Source organism: Lissotriton vulgaris, chromosome 6 (assembly GCF_964263255.1).
Source record: "Lissotriton vulgaris chromosome 6, aLisVul1.2, whole genome shotgun sequence".
Taxonomy (NCBI): Eukaryota; Metazoa; Chordata; class Amphibia; order Caudata; family Salamandridae; genus Lissotriton; species Lissotriton vulgaris.
The window spans coordinates 649,129,626-649,152,815 of NC_141694.1; the positions used below are offsets into that span (position 1 = coordinate 649,129,626).

The following is a 23,190-nucleotide window of genomic DNA, read 5'->3' on the forward strand; positions in this document are numbered from 1 at the left end:
AGCACCACCGGACTGGACCAGGGGCCGTTGGAAGGTTCTATAACTCCTAGCTCTAGCATCTTGGCAACCTCTCCATGGATGCTAGCCTTCACCTTGTCGGACAGCCGGTAGGTCTTTGACTTCACTGGTGGGCTGTCCCCTGTGTCCACATCATGGGTACACAGGTGAGTCCTTCCCGGGACAAGGGAGAACAACGTAGAGTACTGCTCCAGTATCTGGCGACAGTCTTCCCGCTGTTCAGGAGTTAGGGTGGGAGAGAGAATCACTCCCTCCACTGACCCATCCTTTTCTTGAGACGAGAACAAGTCTGGGAGAGGTTCGCTTTCCGCTTCCTCTCCCCCATCAGTCACCATCATTAAGATGACTTTGGGCCTCTCATGGTGGGGTTTGAGTCGGTTGGCATGGAGCACCCGCAGGGGCTGCCGAGGGGTCTTAAGGTCCACCAGGTATGTGGCCTTACCCTTCTTCTCCAACACCTCAAAGGGGCCTGTCCAGCGATCCTGGAGGGCACTAAGCTCTCCAGGCTCCATCACCCACACTTTCTGGCCAGGCTCCAATTCCACCCGGTGAGCTTTGTGGTCATACCACTCTTTCATCACTGCCTGGCTGGCCTCCAAGTTGTCAGAAGCCTGCTTCCACAACTTTGCCATTTGGCTCCTGAAGGCCAGCATGTAGCTCACCACATCCTGGGGGGGTTTCCTGGGAGACTTTTCCCATCCATCCTTCACCAGGCTGAGAGGACCGCGTACAGGGTGCCCATACAGAAGTTCGAAGGGGCTGAAGCCCACCCCCTTCTGTGGCACTTCCCTGTAGGAGAACAGCAAACAGGGTAGGAGGACTTCCCATTTCCTCCGCAGGCTTTCAGGCAGACTTCTGATCATCCCTTCAAGGTTTTGTTGAACCTCTCGACCAGTCCATTCGACTGGGGGTGATAGGGGGTGGTGAACCGGTAGGTCACTCCACACTCCTTCCACATTGCCCGCATGTACGCTGACATAAAGTTGGTTCCCCTGTCAGACACAACTTCCTTGGGGAAACCCACTCGGGTAAAGATCCCCATTAGGGCCTTAGCCACTACAGGTGCAGTGACTGTCCTCAGAGGAATTGCCTCTGGGTACCGTGTAGCATGATCCACCAGAACCAGGATGAACCTGTGACCAGCTGTTGTTGGTGGATCCAAGGGCCATACAATGTCGATGCCCACCCTTTCAAAGGGGGTGCCAACGACTGGAAGTGGTTCCAGGGGAGCTTTCAGCTTCACCCCTGTTTTCCCACTGGCCTGGCAGGATACACATGTCCGACAGTAAGTGTTGGACGCCACTTTCATCTGAGGCCAGTAAAAGTGGGGGACAAGCCGAGCAAAGGTCTTGTCCTGACCTAAGTGTCCTGCCAAGGGTATTGCATGAGCCAATTCCAGCAGAAAGGTTTGGTACCGTTGCGGGACTACCAAGGCCCTTGATGAACCAGGTAAGGGTACCTTGGGTTCACTGTAGAGGAGTTCATCCTCCCAGTAAATATGGTAGTGTCCCGCAACGTCCCCTGCTGCCTGGGCGTCAGCCTGTCGCCTCAGTCCCTCAAGGGTAGGGCACTCCTTCTGGCCCTTACAGAACTCCTCTCTGGTAGGCCCTCCCTCCACATGCCACTCAGCAGGGATGGGCAGGTCCTCCAGAGAGACTACTTCCCCCTCCACGGACTCCTGGTCCACCACCGCTGGTGGCCGATCTGTCACATGGGGTGTGGAAGCCGAAGCAGGCTCTTCCTGTATTCGGGTCTGTCCCTTTTTGGCAGCGGGTTGGGCCATTGTTCCAGGCTCCAACCCAGGTGAACTCCCTCTCCGGGCAGTCGCAGACCTTGTGCTCACACAGGCCCAGTCAGGTGTACCCAGCATCGCAGAGTGCGTCCGGTATTCCACCTCTCTCCAAGCATTGTGTTCCATATCATTCCCCAGCAGACAATCAACTGGCACGGCAGGGCTTATGGCAACTCGAAGTGAACCTGCAACCCCTTCCCACTCAAAGGGAACCTCAGCCACGGGATAGTGGCCCATTCTGCCGTCCGCCATCGCGGCGGGGTGGCGTACATGGGGAATCACCTGCTCTGGAGACACCAGTTGACTTCTCACCATAGTCATACTGGCTCCTGTATCTCTCAGAGCCTCCCCTCTCTGGCCATTGATGGTGACCCATTGCCCATACTTAGCAGTATTTGGGGGCACCTGGATCTTAGGAACCATCTCCCGTTCTCCCAGGGACACTAAGGTGACACCCGTCCACTCACCCCCCTTATCTAAGGGCAACTCCTCCCCGAGCGCTACACTAGCTACTCCCGGTGGTTTTCCTCCGGTGGGAGGGGGTGGTCTCTTTGGGCATCTGACATCTCCCTTATAATGTCCAACACCACCACACTCAAAGCAGTGGAGAACCCTTGGCTGCTGGCTTTGGCCAGGATTAGGGTTTCTGGGAGGGGTAGCCTTAGGAGTGGAACCTGTTCCCTTTCCCTGAAAATAGTTTTGGGGACCTTTAGAGAACTCCTGCTTTTTATCTCCCCCCTCCTTCTTCTGGGGGGCGCCCTGTCCGGCCTTTTGGGAATCCCCTCCAGTCCCCTTTGAGGACACACGGGTACTTGCCCAGATGTCCGCCTCCTCTGCAAGCTTCCGGGGGTTGGTCAGCTTGCTGTCCACCAGGTGTTGGCGCAGCTCGGGAAAGCATTTCTCGAGTAGGTGCTCTTTCAAAAATAGATCATACAACCCCTCATAATCCTTCACCTCACTGCCCTTTACCCAGCCCTCCAATGCCTTTCTTGCATAATCAAGGAAGTTCACCCAGTTCTGGGTGCTCAGCTTGTGGCTCCCCCTGAACTTCTGGCGATATCTCTCTGGGGTTAACCCAAACTTCCTGATCAATGCTAGCTCATGGTGGGGTAGTTGGTCTGCTCCTCTGGTTCCAAGGCTAGCAAGGTGTCCCGACCAGTAGGAGGCATGTACTTGTACAACCCACCCCCCCCCCCCCCCCCCCCCCCCCCCCCCAGTGCTTCTCCTGCACCCCATGGGCTCTTAAGGAGACCTCATAGGCAGCCAACCATTTGGCTATATCATCCCCTTGACTATAGCTAGCAATGAGGTCTTTAGGCAAATAGGGTCTGGACTCCCTGGCTGTTTCTCTGGATTCGCTGCCACCATTCATAACAGGAGAGGATCCCCGTTGCAGGGTCTGGAGTTCTAACTCTTTCAACCTGAATTCATGAGCCATCCTCCGCTCTTCCTTCTCCTGCTCCAGCTTAGCCAACTCCCATTTTATTTGCCTCATTTCCCTCCTGTCAGTGAGCTCTGCTTCGGTCAAGCTTCCCCCGGAGACACTACTGCCCTCCTAGAGTAGGACACTGGTCCTGGGAGTAGGTTTTCCACCTCTTAGTGGAATAACCTATCTACCTCCACAACCGTGTCCCGGTCTGTCCCTTAATCCTCCTCCTTCCCTTCTCTGTGTGCTTCCACCCAAGCCCTTAAACTGGTCTGGAGTTCCCCCTTCTTGGCACCACGCTTAAAAAACACCCCCATTTGTTGGCAGAAATCTTTTAGTTGGGCCACAGAGTAAGTATCCAGCTCTTCCAGCGCAAATTCCATTTTGCAACAGGCAATTCAAGGCTACACACACAAGAAGAATAGAGCTACAAGGGCAACCTGAAGCTACCTCCACCCCACCACCAGGAACAAATTTGGAAAAAAACAAAAGTAAACATTAGGAGGGCCGCTAGGAGAAAACTCCAGGTGTAGGCTAGTGGAGTACACCCAATTACTGCAGAGTAGTCGCAACCACAGTCAAGATCCCACCGCTAGACACCAACTTGTTGGAACCTAATGATGTCAGGTCACCTAGGGTAGCCTGGCCTAGGCAAGGCAATCTTGATCTAAGGCACATGTGTAAAGGTTGCAAACCACCCCGCAGTAATTCAATGCAATTTCACTCAAAAATGATGCTACACCAATCTTTGTGTAAAAATATGAGCTGTTTTATAAAAATATTCTCTGCTCTCTTATCTTTAGAAGATACAGTTCAACACATTACATTCAAACAGTAGAATTATACATTTCTTCACAGTTGCCAAGATATGTCACTATTCAACTTCCCTGCTTAACAACACAACACTTTGATCTCTAAGAAGCAGTGTCTGCACTCCTCTGAATTTAGTTAGACTTGGCTTCTATGTTTGAGCTTACCACATTCAAATGAATATTTTCTTGGTTTAGATCCTTCACAGGTACAGACTAGCATAGACAGCTTCTCAACTCTAACTTTTCCTCCTTCTGCCAGTAAATAGGGCTATCCAGCAACTTTAGACACTTCTGACAGTTATTTCAAGAATCTAAATCAACCTTCAGCTGTTAGCCCAGGGTTTCACAGAGAAAGTGCGACCATCCTTCCTCAAACACAGACTGTTATCTAGAGCCAACTCCTTATAGGCCTGGCTAAATGAGGGCAGCTTAGTCGCTGTTCTTAAGTTCTCCCCACTCCAAGCTTTGTGGGAGAGTCTCCACTCTAACCAGTTCCAAATGGGATGCTGATTACTTCCGTTGCTTCCCCTCCCTCTCCTCACCTATTTCATTCACTGGCCGGCTTTAGCCGGTGGGAGGGCTCCGCTAACAGGAGGGTTCAGTTTTCTTCCTCAGATACCACGGGCCTCAGAGCCGCCGGTGGTAGGGAGGACTTCGCCCACGTCCTCGGACGGCTGCTCCTCCCGCTGAACTACCGCGGAAAATTACACCTCAGTCTACTTCGGCGCTTCCCCTCACCTCACCTTTGTGTGGGCTGACAGAAGCACTACTCTTCCTGTCCTGCGCAGGAGTCGCGCAACGACGCCACCTCTCTTCAGTGCTGGCGCCACAGGCTGCTTCTCCCCAAGGACACTCCTACCAGTCCCGCCTCAGCTGCGCCGGTGCCAGGGAGAGACGCTTCTCTCTCTCTTCCGCGCAGAAGCGGAACCAGAACACCACTGCTCGGCGGCTTCCCCGAGCCTCTCTGCCACCAAAAGCAGATGAACTGCTTGAAGAGGAACACAGGAGGCACTCGGCAGGGACGTGGTAGTCTCCCTCAGCGCCCGCTAGAAGTTGACCTTATGGGGGTAAGGAGTGAGTCAGGAGTCGGGTTGCTCGGTGGCTCTATCCCGGTTGACGTTCTGGAGCTGGATTACTCCCTTGAAGAACCCCAGTTGGATCTGACCCACTCGCGGGGATATGCCAGAGGAGGGAGGAATGAAAAGGCGAAGGGGGTCGATTGGAAGGGCTAGTTGGTCCTTCCCTTTTCCTTCACTGTCCAGTGGATGGGGCCTCACTCCTTACAAGCTCCCTCACCCACTCTTCCTTCTGAGACCAGATGAAACCGGTGCCCAGGGTCTCCAGGATCTTCCCCAGCAGGGTCAGGTCAGCAACTACAAGGGGAGAAGGGTGGTGCAACAGTAAGGAGCGTCCCTACACTGGGAGGTCAACCCTCTGATGGTCCTACACTCGCCTTATGCTACAGCCTTAACTCCAGCTAGCCTCCTCTGGAAAGACAAAATGGTCGCCCAGCATTCCGCCTTTTATAGGCTGACCCTCAGAGGTCCAGAAGGGACCAGAAGGTTCTGGAATGCCCTACACTATCCTATGGGTCAGTTCCAGGTATGACAGTTGTGACAGTTGGTAGCCCCCATTTTGTGACTCCAAGGGAATTCCTGTCAAGAAAGTCACCTAGGCCTGAGGTGAAAAACTATGAGGGTGAAAAAGCACCTATCCCCCAGACCAACACCATAAAAATTTAGTGGACACCAAAATAAAACAAAGGCATGAGGGGCAAAAAGGGGACAAAATAAATAATAAATTGGAGGGACTCCGCAAAAGGCCAGACAGGTCTAACACTCTTGCTCTGGTTCTGCAGGCCTTGGATCCTGAGGACCTCGGCCTGGTCTTGCAGAATGCGTGCCAGTCCTGCAGTCCCAAAGGAGTATCTATGCTTTGTGGTGGGGTCATACATACCACTTCCAGTTTACTGTAGTGCCTTTAGACTGCCATTGGCCCTCTGGTCTTACAAAGGTCATGTTTGTGGCTGCCACACTTTTGCAGATTGGAGATGCACGTATTCTTGTACCTCAATGATTGGCTGATGAATGTGGGATCGCTGCAACTAGTCATGGACTGCCTTCAGTCAACAGTTTAATTACTGTGTACCCTGTGGTTTTCCCTCAATGAGAGGAAACCCCATCTCCAGTTGGTGCATAAGAGTACTTTCTGAACGCAGGACATTCATGCTCCAGATATAGATATTTCAGGCAAGACCTTCTGTTCTAGCCTTGATTAATCTGAGACTGCCTGAGCTTTTAGCATCATGCAATCTGATGCTTCAAACCTGTTGGTATGTTCAGACATTCTAACTGGATCTGGGCTTGCAGTAGGGCCATCATTGTGTATGTGTGAGAAAGTGGCTCTATATATACTGGACCAGAATAAGGTACAGTGTTTATAGAGTCCACAAGCCCCAGAGGTATAACAGAGGTTAAAGCCAGATGTGACCTTACTCTCTAAAGTGGTAGCTTGGTCGAGCAGTAAGGCAGTACCAGAGGACAGTGTAAAGCATTTGTTGTACCCACTCAGTCAGCAAAAAGGTTTCACACACTCAAAGACTTAACTCCAGGCCAATTGTTTTTATATCAAAAGATATAGTTGTTTTATTTCTAGAACCAACAGGCATCAAAAATATACTGCTCTCAATATGAGAGGTCTCAGATGAGTACTTTGCAGAAAGGCAATAGACTCCCTCAAAGTTGGTCAAGTCACACCTCTACTAAAAAAGCCCACAGCCGACCCCTCTGACCCCAACAACTACCGACCCATCACCAATATTCCGACTCTCGCCAAACTACTAGAAAAATGCGCACAACTACAATTGACTAATCACATTGAGCAATTTGATCTCCTCAACCCGCACCAGTCAGGCTTCCGAGCGGGACACAGTACTGAAACGGCCATGACGCACATAATTGACGACGCACTTCAAATGCTAGACCAAAACGACACTTGCCTCCTCATCCTTCTTGATCTCTCTTCAGCATTCGACACCGTTAAACATGAGAAGCTGCTAGAACTCCTAAACACAAGAATGGGCTTATCTGGAACTGTTCTCAAGTGGTTCACTTCCTTTCTTCACAACAGGACGCAGAAATTCAAGAGCAACAACCAGATGTCCTCGCCAATACCTGTAACGCTAGGAGTCCCCCAGGGCTCCTCTTTATCCCTAACTCTGTTCAACCTAGTCATGGAACCACTCACCACCTTGCTACAAGCATCCAATGTTCACTTTCACATGTACGCCGATGACACCCAACTTTATCTCAAATTACAATCTCCCAATGACATCCTGCTCCTGAACGCAACAATCAGATGCACCCAATCCTGGCTTGCCGATAATCACCTCAAACTCAATGCCCTGAAAACAGAGTTCCTTCTGATCTCACCTCCAGCTAAGAGCTCCACTGCTCAAACCTGGCTTAAACACCTAACTGCACTCAATGTCCAACCCACCATCGTGGACTCAGCAAAATCTTTAGGCATTACACTTGACACCAATCTCAACATGCAGCAACACATCAGCAAGGCAACTAAGGGCGCGAACTTCCAGATCAATACTCTGAGAAAACTTAAACCCTTCCTCCCAGCCAAAGACTTCCAAACCGCAGTACAAGCTATAGTCATCCCCCGAATTGAATACGGCAGCACCGCACTAGTCGGACTCCCCCTAACCACAACCGCACCCCTAAGAGCCTCCCTAAACGCTGCAGCGAGACTCATCACTGGGTCAAAAAAGCACTCCCACATTACCCCTGACCTGAGAGCCCTGAATTGGCTGCCATTTGAAGCCAGAATACACCTGAAAATCGCCTGCATGACACACAAGGCGGTTCACCTTAAATCACCCGGCTACCTCGCCCAGAAATTGACAATTTCTGGCGGAACCAGAAACACTAGAGGCACAAATAATCTTCTGCTGAAACCACGAAGATTCCGGAAGGAAAAAACATATAAGCGCTCCTTCTCTGGAATGGCACCTAGGATCTGGAACTCTCTCCCTCCAGAAACAAGGCTTATCCCATCCACTACACTCTTTAAAAAAGAAGTAAAAGCTATCCTCATGGCTAAATACACTTGAACTAGTATCTAGAACTCTGTTAACACTGTACTACATGCTTCTACCTGCTTGACCCCTTTGCCTACTTGTATGAGTAGTCTCCCTCACATACCCCGTATGTAACCTAGTTGTACTGTTTGATTTATTGATTTATTTGTATTATTACGCCCCCATCATGTACCCCTCTATGTAACCTATTAGTACTGTTTTGATTTATTGATTTATTGGTATGAGTACGCCACCATCTATGTAAAGCGCTCTGATATCTGCAAAGATCATGTCCGCGCTATATAAAACTTTTAAAATAAATAAAATAAATAGGTACAGGGGTTGCAGTAGGCAACACAGTTCTACACACAGTTTAGCACTGAGCTCAATGGATTTCCTTATATAAACACAGGTGATTACTTTGGTAATTCCGGGACTGGCTCCTAGGTTCAGTCCTGGGTTCTAAGCTGAAAACAGTTTAGCAAAAACGTTTTAGGTATTGTAGTGATTTTTCAGGAATAAAAAGCTATTTTAAAAGTTCACACTTGGAAACTTGTCAACAGAAATCTGGCAATGTTATCCAAGGGGAGAAAATTCAGGTTGCAGGTAAAGTACGATCTCGTTACTTTTGTAATCCAGTACTGGTCTCCTGGGGCCAGCACTGGGGTCTCAACTCGAAACAGGTAAGTAATTACTTTTCAGTATTTCGTATGATTTTTAAAGAATATTTCTTGTTTTCAGAAGTAGACACTTAGAAGAAATTTCGTAGAAAAGCAGACAATGGATTCCTATTGAGAAAATACAAGTTACTAGTAAACCCGCTAGGGATTACCTTTGCGTTTCAGCACTGGGCTACAAGGTACAGTACTGGCTCCTCTCCTGATCACAGGTGAGCATTTCGGAATTCGGACGATTTTATATGAATATTTCAAGTTTTCAAAAGTATGTTATGTTATGTTATGTTATCCTGATTTATTGAGCGCACAGCTGCCCCAGCAAAGGGGCGTCCTGGCGCTAGTGCAGAACAGAAAAACCGGACAGGAGGTGGGAAACACAACACAACAACAGAACTAAGGGGCTATGGGGAAAAGAAAAGTTTTAACCGCCTTCCTAAAAGCAAGGAGCTCATCGATAGCACGGATGTGGACAGGCAAGGAATTCCACAGTTTGGCGGCAAGGACTCGAAAGGAGCGGCCGCCAATCCTGGATCTCTTGAAACTGGGAACAGTGGCAAGGTGGAGAACAGAAGACCGCAGAGAGCGAGCTGGAACATAACGAGAAATGAGTTGCTGCAGAATCTGAGAAGAAAGCTTAAGGATTTTGAATGTCAAAATCAAGGATTTAAACTTTATTCTCTGTGCCACCGGGAGCCAATGGAGATTAAAGATGGTTCTCCTAGCTGAACAGAATTTAGGCAAACCAACCAGAGCCCTGGCGGCAGCGTTCTGGACGCGTTGGAGACGGGAGAGCTCAGCCTGATTGACTCCAAGAAAAAGAGAGCTGGCATAGTCTAATTTAGACAGAATCAAAGCTTGCACAATGAGTTGACGTGTAGGAGCGTCAAAGTATTTGAAGGTGGACCGAAGCTGACGCAAAATTCCAAAGCAAGATGCCGCTGTCTTTTTAGTGTGAGTGGAAAAGCTCAGTTGGGAGTCAAACCACACCCGAGGTTTTTAACTTCAGTGACGGGGGTAGGGGTAGGGCCGAGCTCACGTGGCCACCAGCTGTCGCCCCACAGATGAATTTGTTTCCCCACAATGAGCACCTCGGTTTTTTTAGCATTCAATTGTAGGAAATTATCATTCATCCAGTGGGCCACAGATATGAGTCCCTCACGGAACTTGGTTGCCTCGAGATCGGAAGCCCCACTAATCGCAACCGCAAGCTGCGTGTCGTCTGCGTAGGACACGATGGAGAGGTTCCCACGCATGGCGACATCAGCCAGCGGCTGGACATAAAGGTTAAAAAGAGTGGGGCTTAAGGCCGATCCCTGGGGGACGCCCTGGGAAATCGCATGTGGTTTGGACACTTGGAAGATGTTTCGAGTCAGACCAGTCAATGTTATTCGATGGCAGGTAAGTGAGTTACCGGTTTCTTGGTGAGTACTCGATTGGTGAAGTTGTGGTTCTGGGCATAGACTCAGGGGTCCCCCAGGGTCAGGTAGGTACAGTTGGTTCACCCTCAGCGGCGCAGGGGCCACCGGGTGCAGAGGTAATTAGGCCCAATGCTATCCAATGGCGAACGGGGGCCTCCGGTTGGTGGCTGCTGGCCAGCAGGCCACGCGTCTGTGGGAGCTGGGCTCCTGGTCACTTGCTCAGGGCAAAGGGGGAAGCAGGATAGGACAAAGGTGGCACAGCCAGCGGTACTCGGGCGGCTGTTTGCAGGGTGCTTTTGAGCCGTCAGGCGCTCAATGTTATCCAATGGAAAAGGTCAAAAGGGACCCAGGGCTGCAGGCTCGGAGGCGGAGACTCTCCAGGGGCGACCAGCATGTCAAGAGGTAAGTTGGGATCATGGAGCACAGGTAGGTACCCCAAAGGGAGGCACAGGGGGCTGTAGGGCGCCGGGTGCAGGGGTGTCTTTGGGTGTCTGAAAAGCTTACCCTCAGCTGGTCGCGGTTGGGGGGCCCCTGGTTCTGAGTCTGCAGGCGTCGTCTGGTTCGTCGAGGAGTGTCTTTGGGCACTGGACTTCGGGTCCCAGTCGCCGGGGGGGATGTCCTCTTGGTCTTGGGTCACTCGGGCACGGGCCGGGCTCGGCATATGCAGAGTGGGCTGGTCTGGAGCTTCCTGGCTGGCACCAGGTGCGTTGTTGCAGCAGAGCTTCTGCTGATGGGAGTCCCAGTCTTTAAGAGGGTCAAGGCAGGCAGGTCCTCTGTGTGTCCCAAGGTTGCTGTCCGCAGGAGTCGCCGGGATTTAGGCAGGAGCAAGTTCCAGGTTCGACATGCCGGTAGGGCTGGGGCCAAGTCAGTTGTTGTCGTCCTGTTAGCAGCTGCGCGGCGGGTCTACTTCTTGATCTTCTTTCTTCTTTTGGTATCGGGATCTGAGGAAGGAAGGTTCAGGGAGCCCCTAAATACTGAATTTAGGGGCATTACAGGTAGGGCAAGGGCAGGGACAAATAGGTCCCTGTCCTGGGGTGGGTACACCCCCTAGCCTGCTCCTCTCCTGTGGGATGGGGGCAGGAGCCTAGCTGTGATTGGGCAGGGCTCCCATCTTCAAGATGGCCGGAGCCCGGGGTCACCTTCACCTCGTCTCCCCCACCTGAGTGGGGTTGGCATAGGCTGGCACCCCCCCTTCCTGACGTAGTTTTTCCTGCCTGTCTTCCCGCCAGAGTGCGGGGTCAGAACTGGTGGGGGCCAGTTTCTGGTTGCAGCAAATGGTCTGGAGAAGCTCACAAAAGCGGCATGCCTTTAAAGCTTCCCCCTGCCCATCCTGGGGGAGGGGACCTAGCACCTTGCCCAGGATGTGCATTATTGCAGGCCCAGGAGAGCGGGGGCTCTCCATCCAGGGGTCCAGAAACATGTCTGCTGTGTGGCAGCCTCGGCAGCCACTCAGCCCAGACGTGGATTGTATGTTAGGTTTTCAAGGGGCATCTCTAAGATGCCCCTGGTGCACTTCACATTAAATCTCACACTGGCATCAGTGCGGGTTTAATGTGCTGAGTAGTTTGGTACCAAACTTGTCAGTCTTCAGTGTAGTCGTTATGGTGCTGTGGAGTTCGTAATGACAACCTCCCAGCACCATATACTCTTAATGGCATCACTGCACTTACAGTGCCCAGGAATGACCCTGGGTACTGTAGGGGCACAGGGCTCATGCACCTGTGCCCACACCTCTGGCATAGGACACCCAGCTAGTGGGGTGACTGAAGTATGCCAGGGCAGTGGGTTCTGTGGGCATGGCACACAGGGAAGTGTGCCATGTCGACTCTCTGTTTAGTTCTGTTACTTAGACACTCAGCCTTCAAAGGCAGTGTGTGGGTGTCAGAGTACAGGCCCCCTGAGGGTGGCACAATAAGTGCTGCAGCCCCCAGGGGTCTTCTCTGGTCACCATGTCCTAGGTGCCTAGGGTACCATTTACTAGGGGCTGATAGGTGGCCAGAGATGCCAATTGAGTTTAGTTTCAACACAGTTTTAGGGAAGGAACACAGGTCCTGGGTACCTGGTTGTCAGGAACCCAGGGCACACTCAGCCAAAGCACATCAGCAGTTCAGAAGGCAAGAAAGATGGTGTGAGAAGTTGGCCTGATATGTAGTGCTCACTATTCTAGTGATCACTGTGTATCATTCCAAACGACCCTTATTGATGATTGGTTGTAAGTCAACCTTATAGACCAGCTATCCTAGTAGCATGGACAAGAGCAGTCTTTAGGCTAAACTCTAGAGGGCGTGTTAAGCCAGCTGTTATACCATCACATATACCCCTTGAACACCAAGTGAAAGGACACCACACAAGTTATGAAAATAAAAGGATATTTATTTATAACAAGTCTACCCTGAACTCTTTGAGTCAGGGAGCTAAGCACACAACAAACTCTTATGAAAATACTTTAAGTTGCACAATTTACACAAATGCCCGAGGGGCACGAAAAACCATATACTACAAAAGTGGAATGCGAAATACTAGCAGGTAAGTAACAAGATCCAGAGGCTTCAGGATCGCTAGGACTACACTACTGAACCTTCAGGTTAGGAGCAGGAGGCCTAGGGAGATCGGGTGCAGAGTGTGCACTCTCACGCGGGATGCGGGACAAAGTCTATGGATGCTAGATTTCGTAAAGTTACAGTTATCGGACGAATCCGACTAGTTAGGCTGAAAACGAAAAAGGATCTGGACACTTAGATAGTGAACCTACTTTGGAGCACCGAAATGCTCAAGTTACCTAGCCCAGGGGCTGCGGCTGCATAGGGTTCAAAAGTCGTCGGGAATCCTCGTTACAGTCTATGGAGCCTGAAAGAAGTTGTTGCTGGCAGGCGTCCAGTGATGTTCGATGTGATCCAAGCCTGGATCGGTGATGGAGACGACCTGAAAGCAGAGGGGACTCAGTTCTTAATCACTAGCCAGTGATCAGATGGGCACCAGGATGGCACCGGATGAAGTCACCTCGACCAGGTGAGTGGGCGACGCTGGGCTCTGCAGTCTCTCGAACCAGGAGGCGTTGTCAGCGACCAGGATGGAGGTGCGAGCTGTCCCACGAAGGTGTCTGCTGTCGGCAATGCTGGACCCAGGATTGGGGCAACAAACCTTGGCAAAGCAAGCCCACGCGGTGGACTCAAAATGGCGTCTGGAGTGGACCAGGAGGGTCCGGGGTGCTCCTCTGTTGGAGGGTAGCAAGGGCCAGTCTGGAGCAACCAGACCAGCGATGGAAGTGTTGTGGTTCGTCGTCAGGAGGGTCACAAGCCAGCAGGCAAGTAGCCGGACAACGCGGTGAGCAGCAAAGAGCAGAAGGGCCCCACGCAGATCTCGTGGATGCTGGGAGGCTGGACTTCGGTGCTGGAGCTGCTCAGGGTTAGGGCTTCTCAAACCCCAAAGCACTCACTCGAGGATCCCTCGGCGGTCGTGCTGGATAAGCGTCGTGCAGGTTCAGAAGATGGCCGTTCCCTCGGGTCTCGTCACACCCACGAATCTCAGCTGGGCTGATGATGTAGGTAGAGGTCAGAGATGGCAGGGAATCTGGGTCTCGTCGAGCTGGGCAGTCTTGATCCGGAGGATGGACTTGCAGCAAACCGCATGCGCTTAGATGGTGCCCGCTGGTGCATGGTGGCTACTCCTTAGCCACAAGGAGTCTTCAGAAAGGTTCAAGAGTTCTTTCGTGGAAAGTCATCAAGATTCAGAATTATCTAATCGGGGAAGGGGGCCCGCTCCTACCTTTATACTAAAGAAAGGGGCTGGCACGCGACTAGGTCCTGCCCATGGGTGGGACCAGGAAGGGGGGTGGCTACACCCCTCTCCCCTGTCCGGACTTTCCCCAGCTCAGGGGCTGGTGTGCCCCTGGAACTGGTTCAAGCCGGCATATGGTGTGAATAACAAGGACCCCCTGTTTAGGCAACTGAATATGTTTGACAGGGAAAAACTGACGATGTAAAGCAAAACACAGAATATAATATCATCAGGGAGAGAACGATAAGTGAAGGGCACAACAATCAATTAAAAAGTACAAAATATTTTGTTTATTAATAAGTATATATACTCAGAATAAAAACATGAAATTATTTCGACATATAGTAAAATAAAATCTGTGACCTCTACTAAGGTCTCAACACAGTATCACATTACACATAACGTCATTAGTTCTTAATTCCTAAAACAGTGGCGGACAACACTAGTCCTCTTCCCTGATGATATTATATTCTGTGTTTTGCTTTACATCGTCAAGCCGGCATATGCACAGTGAGCACCGGGGTGCCACTTGCAGTCACCTTCCTCTCAGCACTGCCTACCTGGGATACACAAAACCCTGTCTGGGATGGTGCTAGCACCGCCCCTGACAGGAAACACTTTGTCCAAGCTCTCCTCGCTGGAAGGACTCCCAGCAGCAGGAGGTCAGACTTGTGTCTGTGGTGGCAGCATCCATTTTGTGATGCTGAGGCTCGAGTTAACTTTAACCGGGGTTCACAGTTACATACATGTCGTGTCCCTCTAGAAGGGTGGAATGCTAACCCCGTCGCCAGAATTGGCGAGGGGTTAGTATTCCAATTCGTATGACACCTTACTCGACATGTTTTGATAAAGCAATACCAGAGTTGGCAAATAACCGCGAGGATTATAAAGCACTTAAGAGTATATGGTACGCGTTATCATGGAACAGCTATTAGGACTTGGTTCCGCAAGCTGCAAACGGGCTCAGCTCATGCCAGAGCACCATCTCACATGATTCCACGCACTCTGCCTTCAGGATTGATAAGGCCTGCCATAGGAGTGACTGATAGGAATACATGTGTCCATTTTAGGGTTAGATATAGGAATACTATATCTACAGCAAAGGGTGTTTACACCACCTTGCCCCAGCTGTCGTGCAGCCAGTTGTCAGATTTAGATGGCCAGCCAGGGGTGGCATAATACATGCTGCAGCCCCTGGTAGGCCCTGGGTACACCTATGCCCTGGGTACCTAAGGTACACTGTACAGGACTGATAAGGTGACTCAGTATCCAATTAGATATGTACCTAAGGTACATGGAATCCATTTTAGAGAGAGCAGTAGGCCTGGGGTCCTGAATAGCAGGGTCCCAGGTCAACTAAGTCGGAAAACCAGCAAAACACCAGGCATAAAGTTGGGGTAACCATAGTCGGGTATCCACCCTCCTACAGATGGCACTTTCTCTCAGTATGCTTCAGGCAGATGTGATTCAGGGCCTTCATTATTCACTACTGAATGCCAATCTAGTGTACAGCGCACTGATTCCTTTGGCCCCTTACCCGCTCACAGTAGTGACAGATGCATCATGTCTTGGCTTGAGAGATAATCTGGATAAGTCTGAGATCAGGGGTTTGTGGTCTCAGATGGAGCGGCACCACCAAATAAATCCTATGTAGCTGTGAGCAGTCCTTCAGCCCTAAAGGCCTTTCTGCCTTCCGCTTAGACCGGGTAGATCCATGTGCTAATAGAAATCACGACCGCTGTGTGGTATTGTAACACACAGGATGTGGTGGTTTTCATGAACTGTTTGGCCTGGTGATCCCTTTCAAATTTGTAATTGTTTTTGTCTATGTCCCAGTAAGACTTTTCAGTTGGCACAGTTAAAGTTTACATGTCACCCATTTTGGCCTTTTTATGTTTGGTGGACCTGCCATCCTTTTCAGGTCTCTTGTTGTGATGCATTTTCTGAAAAGCTTAATGCATATGTTTTTGTCAAAACACAATATCGTACGGCAACAGGACTTTACTTTGTACCTCACATTTCTCATGTACACACAATTCAAACAATACACAGCCATTCTTGCAGCTCCTTACCATCCATATGTTTTTTTTTTGCAGTCTCTTCCACATGTTATTTCAATGAGCTGCAGACACTGTCAGTACAATCTCAGTACCACATCTTCTTTCCTGACAAATTGGTGGTTAGGATCCGGGCCGCCATTCTGCCTAAAGCTATATCAACCTTTCACATGGGACAGTCCAACACTGTGCAGATGTTTTTCTTTCCGCCACATCCCTCAAAAGAGGAGCAAATACATTGGCATGATCTCAAGAGAGCTATATGTTTTCACGTTGAATGTACAAATCATATTGTGCTGATGATCAGCTCTTCGTTGATTGGCTTGGGTTGAAAAAGTAAAGTTGGTATAGAAGAGGAATCTGTAATGTACACTGTTCATAAAGACGTAATACATTCTAGCAAAGGAGAAGCCTCCCAAGGACCTATGGGGTCATTACACCACAGTAATGCTGTTACATTGGCCTTAGCAAGGGGAGTTCTTGTCTTGGACATCTGTCAAGCTGAAACATTGGTGTTACTGCACAAATTCTCCAAGCACCACTGACTTGACTGCCTGGCCCGCATAGAGGGTACTGCAGGAGTCCTTTCTTTGAGCCCACTCCTCACTCCCTCTAACTTTAGGGTGGTACTGCTTTGGCATCTATTTTTAACGGTGAGGAATCCCTGGAACGACGTTTCCATTGTAGGAATCTGGCTTTCTAAGTAGTGTACCAAAACGAGATACACTATGCAGAAAGTCCAGACATTTTTTGGCTTACAGGTGCTTGCTTTAATAATCCCAAAATGCTCTATTTGTGGTAGTGTGGTCGAGCAGTTTTGGCTTATCAGATGGTAGTGTTGAGCATTTGTTGAACACCGAGCCAATAAATGACACACTCAGGAGGAAATCTGTGGCCAATTTAGAAAAATAACAATATTTTATATAGTAATATGGGCATCAGGTAAGTACTTTAATTTATCGTTTTTACTCAGTAAAACAGTTGAATTACAAAGCTGTCCGATTTGAAGCATGAGCCTCAAACGTGGTAATTTTATCCTATGGCGGTATAAAAGACATGTACTGCATGCAGGTATTTGCAAATGATTATAAAGGGTACCCTCTAGGACTTCAGGTGCTGTAGGAAGGGGGCGGGGCAAGTTCCAAAGTACCACCAGCAGTTCGGGTTTACCTGCCCTGGTGTGTCTGGGTGCAGAGGTTCAGGTCGCTATGGTAGCCTTGAGCGTGGTTAACCGTAAAAGTTTAAAGGGACAAGTCGTGCATAACCCAAAAGGGGAGCTCAGCTTGTGGGGACTGCTAGGCATAGGGGACACAGGCAGAAGATGGGTATTCAGGCTATGGGGCTCCGGTGCAGAGGTGATGGCTGGTGGGCCACTTTAGCGTTGGAGGCTCTCATGGTTCTCGGTATACCTGCAGAGGGAGGAAAAGGAACACAGCAAGGCCTCTTTTTGTTGAGCTCATCTCTCTCGTAGTCCCCCGACATGCAGGTAAGTCTTTATGGTGGTGGTGTCCGACCTGGACACAAACAAGCCTTGGTTTGGTGCAAGTGTCCCAGTAGTCAGGGTATTTGTGCGGTGGACTCCTGGAGGGTCTAGTGTCTCAAAGCTTACCAGAGAGAGAGGGCTAACATCCAAGAGCCTCGGGTACCTCCTCCTGTCATGCTGATCATTTGGTGGGCTCGAAGGCCAACAGCACAGGTTACCGGACAGATGCTTTTGGTGCCCATAGATGCATGAGAATGGCTCCTCCACCCCAAGGTAGAAGCTCCTTGGTGGTTGAAGTTGCCAGACGGTCCTCCACAACTTTGGGAGAAGTTCAGCTTTTGGACGAGTGGTGTTGGTGCAATTTTCGAGGTTCAACAGCAAGGCAGGGTTTGGCGCTAAGTAGTGGTAGAGTCCTCAGTACTCGCAGTGACTGCTCTTCCTTGTCCTTCCTTCAATTCACAGTAGACTAATCTGAGTTCCAGGTGTCAGAGGAACCCTTTAATACTTAATTTAGGGGCGTTGAGGGTAGTATAGGGTAGTAGCCAATGGTTTACTTGCCTCTGGGGTGGCTACACCCCATATATGACCACTTCCTGGGTAGATTGGGCATAAACCTGACCCAGAGTTGCTATTTTTGCCAAATCCTTCTTTCATTTTCCACTTCAGGTAACCCACCTTATGGATATGACTAGCTTGTAAGTGAACACGCCTTCTGAATACCTAATTTTCCCCCCCTGCTCTGGTGCCAAATGGGCCCCAGGGCAGGGGGTGGCATTCCCAGGTCTGGCGAGAAACCGGGGTCGCATATCAAAGGTGGCATAGGCTTTAAAGTCTCTAGCCATGATATGTTAAATTTGCTAGCCATCCTGTTGGAGGAGGTGTGATCATCTTCCTCCGGACAGGCATTGTTTCTGACTTCAAGGAAATGGGTTCTCATCTGCAGTGTCCAATAACTCGTCTGTGGTGGCAGGTTTGGAGATGCAAGTCAGCCAGCACACGAAGTGACTAGTTGGATTCAGGGAGCATCTCTATATTGCCCTCTGGGTACAGGTCATAATAAATCTAGTACTGGTATCAGTACAGATTTCTTAAGAGTAGGTGCTTGATATCAAACACCATTTATTTCATTGATGCTATTATGTAGCTGGGTAACTCCTAATAGCTAGTGCCCAGTACATATGATTTAGATGGCTTCCTGATCACTTGCAATGTTGTGGCAATGGAACTAGACATCACAAGGGCATATCTGCTCTTGCATCTATGTCCTCGCGAATAATATAATGCACCCTGCTTTGGGATTTAACTCAAAAGAGACATTTTTGCTCTGCTGCAGAAGGAGGAATTATGAGTCCATGAAAGCAATCAAACTATGTCAAACCATAGGAGAGCAGAACGGTGGAAGGTGGGCCAGTGGACCTAGACCCACACACATCTCCTGAGCCTTGAGAAGAACAAAAAGACCAGTCCAGCTGTTGGAGAAGAAAGTGCTGCAGAAAAGGGCTAGCAAGATCTAGATGCAGACTATCCAGAGGAGGCCATAGACTCATACTCATCAAGACCATTACCAGCGAATTAAATTTGGGTGTACAATGCAGTGGCATAAAGTGCAGCAAATACCTTCAGGTGCGTTTGAAAATAGGAGCATAAAGTCATGGTTCCCTCTGGAAGCCATGACCCCTACATAGAGGAGAAACCTCTACCAGCCCATGCTGCCTAGCCTCATAGATAAGGGAAGAGAGGCCTTCAAAAGCTGGCCTCATCTAAAATGGTCACGCCTAGAGTGCAGAAAGAATGCAAACACTACCCATAGGTTTCAGCTTGTATCAAGAACAATACCTTGGCGGACTCCATCGTTGTCTCTATTTCTAGGAAGAGATCTTTTTCCCCTATGTCTACAGGCCCACCACCAGAAAAAGATGGAGAGAGAATTGAGCCCTTTGTTTATTGATGCCCTCTCTGGCGTCCTGTTGAGGACCTGGTTCAAACTCAATGCAGGGGCTCCGGTGAATAGGACGGTCGTTTGCCTCCTCGCCCCAGGGACTCAAACTTCCTCACCCTACCCCGGCGAGCGTGATGGTCCAAGCCTAAACTTCCTAAGGCGCATTCCCTACCGCTCTCCAAGACAGGGAATTCAAGAGGTTTGACTCTTGGGGAAGATGTTTTCTTTTGTGAAGACAGCATGCCTTTTGGGCCATTACTCCCACACTGTGGGATATGGTTGCGGAAGTGCTGCCACAAGTCCCGGAGGAGGCCCTGGCCATCCTCTCCCAGGCTGCTACCTGCGTAAGAGACGCAGCAAAGTTCAAAAGTTTGTGGATTGGACACAACTGACTCACTGGGCATAGTTGTTTTATAGACAGTGGCCCTGAGAAGCCTTGCATGGCTGAAGACAACTGGCTTTTCGGGGATGTCCAAGTGTAGACCAGGCAGATTCAGCACTGGAATACTTAAGGACTCACTGGCTATGGATCAGTCCTTTGCCCGCTTTGCACCCCCACGTTGCTCCCAATCTGCTTTTCACCCCTTTTGTGGCTACAGAAGGGGATTCCAACCATGCCAATTTCCTCCCAGCCACTGAGCCGCGCTTGTGCCCCAGCCTCTGCGTGGACAAGTATGCAATGCCCACAGATCTAGTGGGTCAGGTAGCCAGTGCTCTGGTCATCTCTGTGCTAGTCTTCCCCTATCTCGTTCACAGGCTGTTGAAGGCGGGCTCACCCCAGGTTGTCATTTTCCACCTCCAGACTACGGCGAACCTCCTGCACACCTTACTCCCTCTCAGACGCTCCCTTTCATCAGAGCTATTCTGGGCAAAGTACAGTTTCGGGCTTCTCCTTTTGAGAAGGCGAGTCCAGGATATTCAGGCTATGATGCAGATTTTTATGCCCCTTTACTGGATTTCTGTGAGGAAGACCCGGAAGCTGTTGGGACTCATGGCTTTCTGCATCCTGCTTGTGACACATGCCTGATGGTATATACAGGCTCTGCAGTGGGAATTGAAGTTTCAATGGGCACAACATCAGGTGAACTTCTCCGACATGGTCCAGATCCCGGAGGGAACTGTAAAAAACTACAGTGGTGGCATACGAACCGCGATTGGGCCCGCAGCCGACCCTTCTTGGTATACCCAACTAGAGCTGACGATAGTGACGGATGCATCACTCCTGGGAAGGAGTGCCATCTGTGAGACGTGAGCATCAAGGTCTCTAGCCCCGGCGGAATATGGACTCTACATCAACCTACTGGAGCTCTGTGTGATCTGCTGTTGGAAAATATTTGTGGCATGATGTGCAGAAAAGTCCATTGATGCCCTTTGTTCTCCCCTTTCTGAAGTCTTACTCTTTATTCTTTCCCTTGCCCAGCAGGTCTCTCTACTCTGGGCACCCTTAAGGGGTAACTCTCTGCTCTGTCTACCTTCTTGCACCTGCCAGACCAACCCTCCTTGTTTAAATCTCCTGTTGTACATAGGTTTGTGAAGAGTCCCATCCATCTCTTTCCCCTTCACCGTTCATTATGCCTCAGTGGAACCTTAATTTAGTTCTCACTTTTTTGATGTGTGCACCTTTCGAGCCTTTAACACAACTGTTCCCTCTAGCTTTTGACTCTAAAACAGCCTTTCTACTGGCAATTACATCTGCCCGTAGATTGAGTGAGCTGCATGCCTGATCATCTAAGTGGCCTTACTTCTCAGTCTGTCCTGACAAAGTGATCTTTTGCCCAAGGGCCTCGTTTCTACCTAAAATGGTCACTATTTAACGCGAGCCAATCCATCACACTTCCTATCTTCTATGCTCCTCGACATCCCTCTAAAGTTGAGGAGCGACTCCACCATCTATGCCCAAAAAGAGCATTGTTGTTTTAACTTGGTTGCACACGTGAGTTCCGGGCGGATGACCACCTCTTGTTGGTGCGAAGAAGGGTTGGGCGGTGCAGAAACAAACTATCTCTCGCTAGGCCATGCTCTGCATCAAAATCGTCTACGCACCAGAGCTAAAGCTGCCACCACTGCATTTGTACATGTAGCTCTGGTCCTAATCAGCTGCCAGGCAGCAACGTCGGCTTCCATGCACACATTCACCAAACACTACTTTATGGACAGTCACGTCTCTAGGATGGGCACTTCACCTGTTCAAACCTGCAGGATTTTCTTGTGTGAAATTGGTCTGTAGACCCACCTCCAGGGGATGGTATTTATTGGGTATCTATTCTAAGGTAAGGAATATGTGGTTAGAAGTCTCTATCAGATGAACAAGTTATGTACCTTCGATAACGCCTTCTCTGCTGGAGACTTTGTTGCCTCGGATTCGTTACCGGCCCACCCATCCTCCTCGCTCAGCAGACACATTTCTAGGGTCAGGGCTGATCCCTTTCAGGGCACTAGTTTATCCACACCCCTGTAGGTGTTCTTCATGGCTGAGCTTCTGGCGTGAAAAGTTTTGAAAAGTAACTGACTACAGCGCTATGAGGTGGCATGTCACATCTGGTGCTGATGACGTATGCAGAGCCAATCAACACCACTAACCGGCATGCAGGAGTACTGCTCATGAAAAATCTTCTGGATCTGTTTTGTTCGATGGGGAAATTCAAAGGTAAGGAATTTACAGCTAGATATAGACTCTACCAGATAAGGCATTTGCGAAGGTAAGTAACTTGTTCAACAGCATCAAGTTTAGAAGTAAGCCTGTCAACTCACTCGAGGTAGGTTGTATGATCAGGAACAATGTGCAGGATCCATTAACGGTAGAGTAGCTATGTGATTTCTTACAAGTGAGTGGTGATATCACAATTAGACGGTCATAGGAAAATTTAAGATATTTTTATACTATTATTGCAGGCTTTCATGTATTATAAAGGGTTTTGTTAAGTTGCTGCTGTTTTTGGTGGAAGGTGTATTAGCAGCCATTAGTCTTAATTGTTCCCTCATTTTCCCTAATATTGCAGGATGTGACTGACTTGTTTGGTACAGATTTGCCTGTGGAAGGAGGAAAAGGAGGAGATTTTTCTTGGCGCGATGGACCTCTCCTTGCAGCATTGAAGAATGGACATTGGATTGTTCTAGATGAAGTGAGTGTTTTTCAATTACACAGGTTTCATTGTAGCAGACTTAGTGAATGAAAACAACCCCTTTTTGGAGCCCTTTCGTTGTTTTGCACTTAGAGAATCATAATTGTTTCAAAAGTGCCTGTATTAAACTGACGTTACCTGGCAAGTTATCTTAACAAATGTTATTCCCATTTGAAGTCTTAAGTATTACTTGGATGAAATGTCAAGTTTTTACTGTTTTGGTTTAGAGGTTATCCCTCAAGAGTGTGAATGTGCCTGTTGGGCATTTGTTTAGGAATCATGTACCTGATTCAGAAAATCGTCTAGATTATACTGGACTTTATTTTTGTGTGGTTTTTTTGGTAGATCATTACTATTACTGTTGTAATAGTTAAACACACCTTTTTTTGTTCTTAAAATTAATTGTATTTTTAGACGGAAAAAAATCCAGCCTTATAAATGGCTTTAAATCTTCAAAAGTAATGTTGAATATTTGGAGACTGGCTCTTAATATAGTATGCCAAAAAGAGGTATACTGTGCAAAGAGTCCAGGTATTCCTTTGAGTAGACAGGTGCCTGCTCTAGCGATCCCAATATGCT

At 49.3% G+C, this 23,190-nt stretch overlaps 1 protein-coding gene across 1 annotated transcript in view; it reads left to right on the forward strand.

The window, feature by feature from the left end:
* The window catches only part of MDN1 (midasin AAA ATPase 1), a 2,142,100-nt gene that overhangs the window by 625,987 nt on the left and 1,492,923 nt on the right, over positions 1–23,190 (forward strand). The window contains exon 37 of the mRNA XM_086926648.1: positions 22,489–22,611. Within this exon, the coding sequence (XP_086782774.1) occupies positions 22,489–22,611 (123 nt within the window). The remainder of the gene's footprint in view (positions 1–22,488; positions 22,612–23,190) is intronic.